We start from the raw sequence: 2,571 nt of genomic DNA on the forward strand, positions 1-2,571 counted from the left end.
CTCTCTCGGATCGAGGTATGGAAAAAAGCATTATTGCCATCACCAAGTCTCAGCCAGTCCACCTTAGCTTTCTGCTTCAAAATATTCTCTTCAGTCTGGTTCAGCTCCAGAAGTTTATTTGTGCACTGATTCACCAACTCTGCAGATGCAGTGTCAAACAAATTAGCCTGCATACCCTGTTGAGCTTTCTCAAGATCATCTCTGGCCTTTAGGATTTGGGTCCTGATATCACTACATTCTCTCTGAAGGGGCCTAAGGTCAAATTGGAGTCTTTTCAGTTTGGCCCACAGTTTTTGCATTGGACTGCCCTGAGTACTAATACTCCAACTATTCCTCACAATGCTTTGAAAGTTCTCCTTCTTAGTTAAACAATTCAGAAACTTGAAATGGTACTTCCTTTTACTCTGTATAGATAGGCTCCTAGCCCTAATAGGGGCGTGGTCAGATATGCTTGGGGGGAGGACCTCAACAATAACATCCTGGTAAGCTTGAAACCATAGTGCATTTCCAATTAGTCTATCTATTCTGGAATAGATAGTTCCAGTGAGATGCTTATTTGACCATGTATAATGGCATCCTCTAGAAACAGCTTCATAAAGCCCGATCTTCTGCATCATCTCTGCCAAATCCTTGTACTCATTTAATGTCACAGGGTTACCTCCAATCCTATCCTGGAAGGTAAGCACATTGTTATAATCCCCCATAACAATCCAAGGCTTATCCATGTGTTCACCAATTTTGTCAATCTGCTCCCACAGGATCTTCCTTCTCTCAGTTTGGTTCATCGCATAAACAATAGTAGCATAGTATTGAGTCTTGTTGTCCACAGAAATCACCTCCATATGAATGAACTGCTCCTCAATCTGTAACACCTTTATTCTAATCTCTTGAGTCTTCCACATAATCCATATCCTCCCATTGTAATGATGGGAATAGTTGTCAGTGAAGGACCACTTATTGCCAAATTTAGTTCTAATTCTGTTTGCTTTATCTTGTTTAACTCTAGTCTCTAATAAAGCTATAATAGGCACTTGCATACTATGGAGGTAGGAGCTTGCCTCTCTATGCCTTATTTCCTTATTCATGCCCCTAACATTCCACGTTGAAATCATTTCGTGTTACTTGGTTCACCTCCTAGGCTAACTCCAATCCCAAGAGGTGTGAATATGTTCTGAACAACCAAGTCTTCAGGGGGAGAGAAGACAATCTTCTTCTTAGCCTTGTCATTCTTGCTTGACCCAACCTGAGTCCAAACTTCTGCTTGAGTGACGGGACCAGTTTAAGTAGCTTCCTTAACACCATTTTCCTCACCTTTAGTTTCAGGTTCTTTAGCCTTCTCTTGCCACACCTTCTGTTTAGGTTTTGGATGCTCATTCACCTTTCTTGTGGCACAATCGTGTCCAATCTTCAGGCATGTTTGGCAATATTTTGGGCGCCATTCATACTCGATCTTTTGCTCCCACTCTTTTCCACTGTGGTCCCTGATGGTGACTGATTGCTTTACCGGTTTGGTGATATCAACCTCGACCATGACCCTTGCATAAGATATCCTCAATTTCCTCGCAGTGCATTCATCTGTTGTGATGGGATTCCCTATGGCGCTGGATATCTTGGAGATACTCCTCTCCCCCCAGAGATACAGAGGAAGGTTTGGCAAAGTAATCCACAAGGGCAGCACACGAAGCAAATCAGCTTTGATTTCAAAATCCACAGACCAGTACTTAAGGAAGACAGGCTTACCAAAGATAAAGTATGGCCCCTGCTCCATAACCTTATTCAAATCCTCCCAAGTCCTGAAACGTACAATGAAGTATCCCGCTTCATTGAAGTATAACTCTGGCAGTGCTACAAAATTCCATGTCTTCTCCATGAAATTTTTAACTGCGTGCATCGACAACGTTTCCCCCAGTGCAAACAATATCGCCGCATTCTCCCAGTAAGAAAGTTCGTCGACCACATCACTCTCCTCAATGATAATTTTCTCTTCTCCGTCAATGAGTTGTCGCGCTACAAAGGTAACTGGTAACCCTCTGTTGAGCTCTCTATTCCCCTGAATGATTTCCACCCAAGGTTTCTCATTGATTGGCTCCTTCACTAGTGATTTCACATTAACTGTTTCTTTCGCCTTCAGAGTTGTTTCGTGTATCTTTGGTTGTTCCTGTGATGCTGGTGTTGCTTTGACTTGTTCCGCTGAGATGGTGGGAACCGCCGCCGTAGATTTTGGCCGGCCAACCCGCCGTTTTGCTTTGGCCATCCTAACCCTAGCAGAGCATCAGCGGAAGTAATTTTTTCACACACTTGTTGACTTAAATATTTATTAGGCTAATATTATTATTATGTCTTAATTATAATGATATATATTTAATAATATATTTTAATTAATTCAATTAATTATATTATTAATTGTATTGATTCACCTTGATTTTAATTTTTTTAATAAGTATTGAGTTTTTTTGGATGTGCATATCTTAAAGATCTGAAGACCAAAAATTAGAATATTTCGAATATACATCTCCGAAGACACTCTTTTCTATTAAAAAAAAGTGTCTTCGGAAATGCATCTCCGAAAAG

General features: G+C 40.8%; 1 protein-coding gene across 1 annotated transcript; it reads right to left on the reverse strand.

The window, feature by feature from the left end:
- Positions 1 to 1,279: 1,279 nt before the first annotated feature.
- On the reverse strand, positions 1,280 to 2,254 carry LOC131632999 (uncharacterized). Its single transcript, XM_058903701.1, has one exon. It carries the CDS (start codon positions 2,252 to 2,254, stop codon positions 1,280 to 1,282), a length of 975 nt encoding a protein of 324 aa, XP_058759684.1.
- Between the last annotated feature and the right edge of the window lie 317 nt (positions 2,255 to 2,571).

This window comes from Vicia villosa, unplaced genomic scaffold (genome assembly GCF_029867415.1).
Source record: "Vicia villosa cultivar HV-30 ecotype Madison, WI unplaced genomic scaffold, Vvil1.0 ctg.001062F_1_1, whole genome shotgun sequence".
Lineage (NCBI taxonomy): Eukaryota > Viridiplantae > Streptophyta > Magnoliopsida > Fabales > Fabaceae > Vicia > Vicia villosa.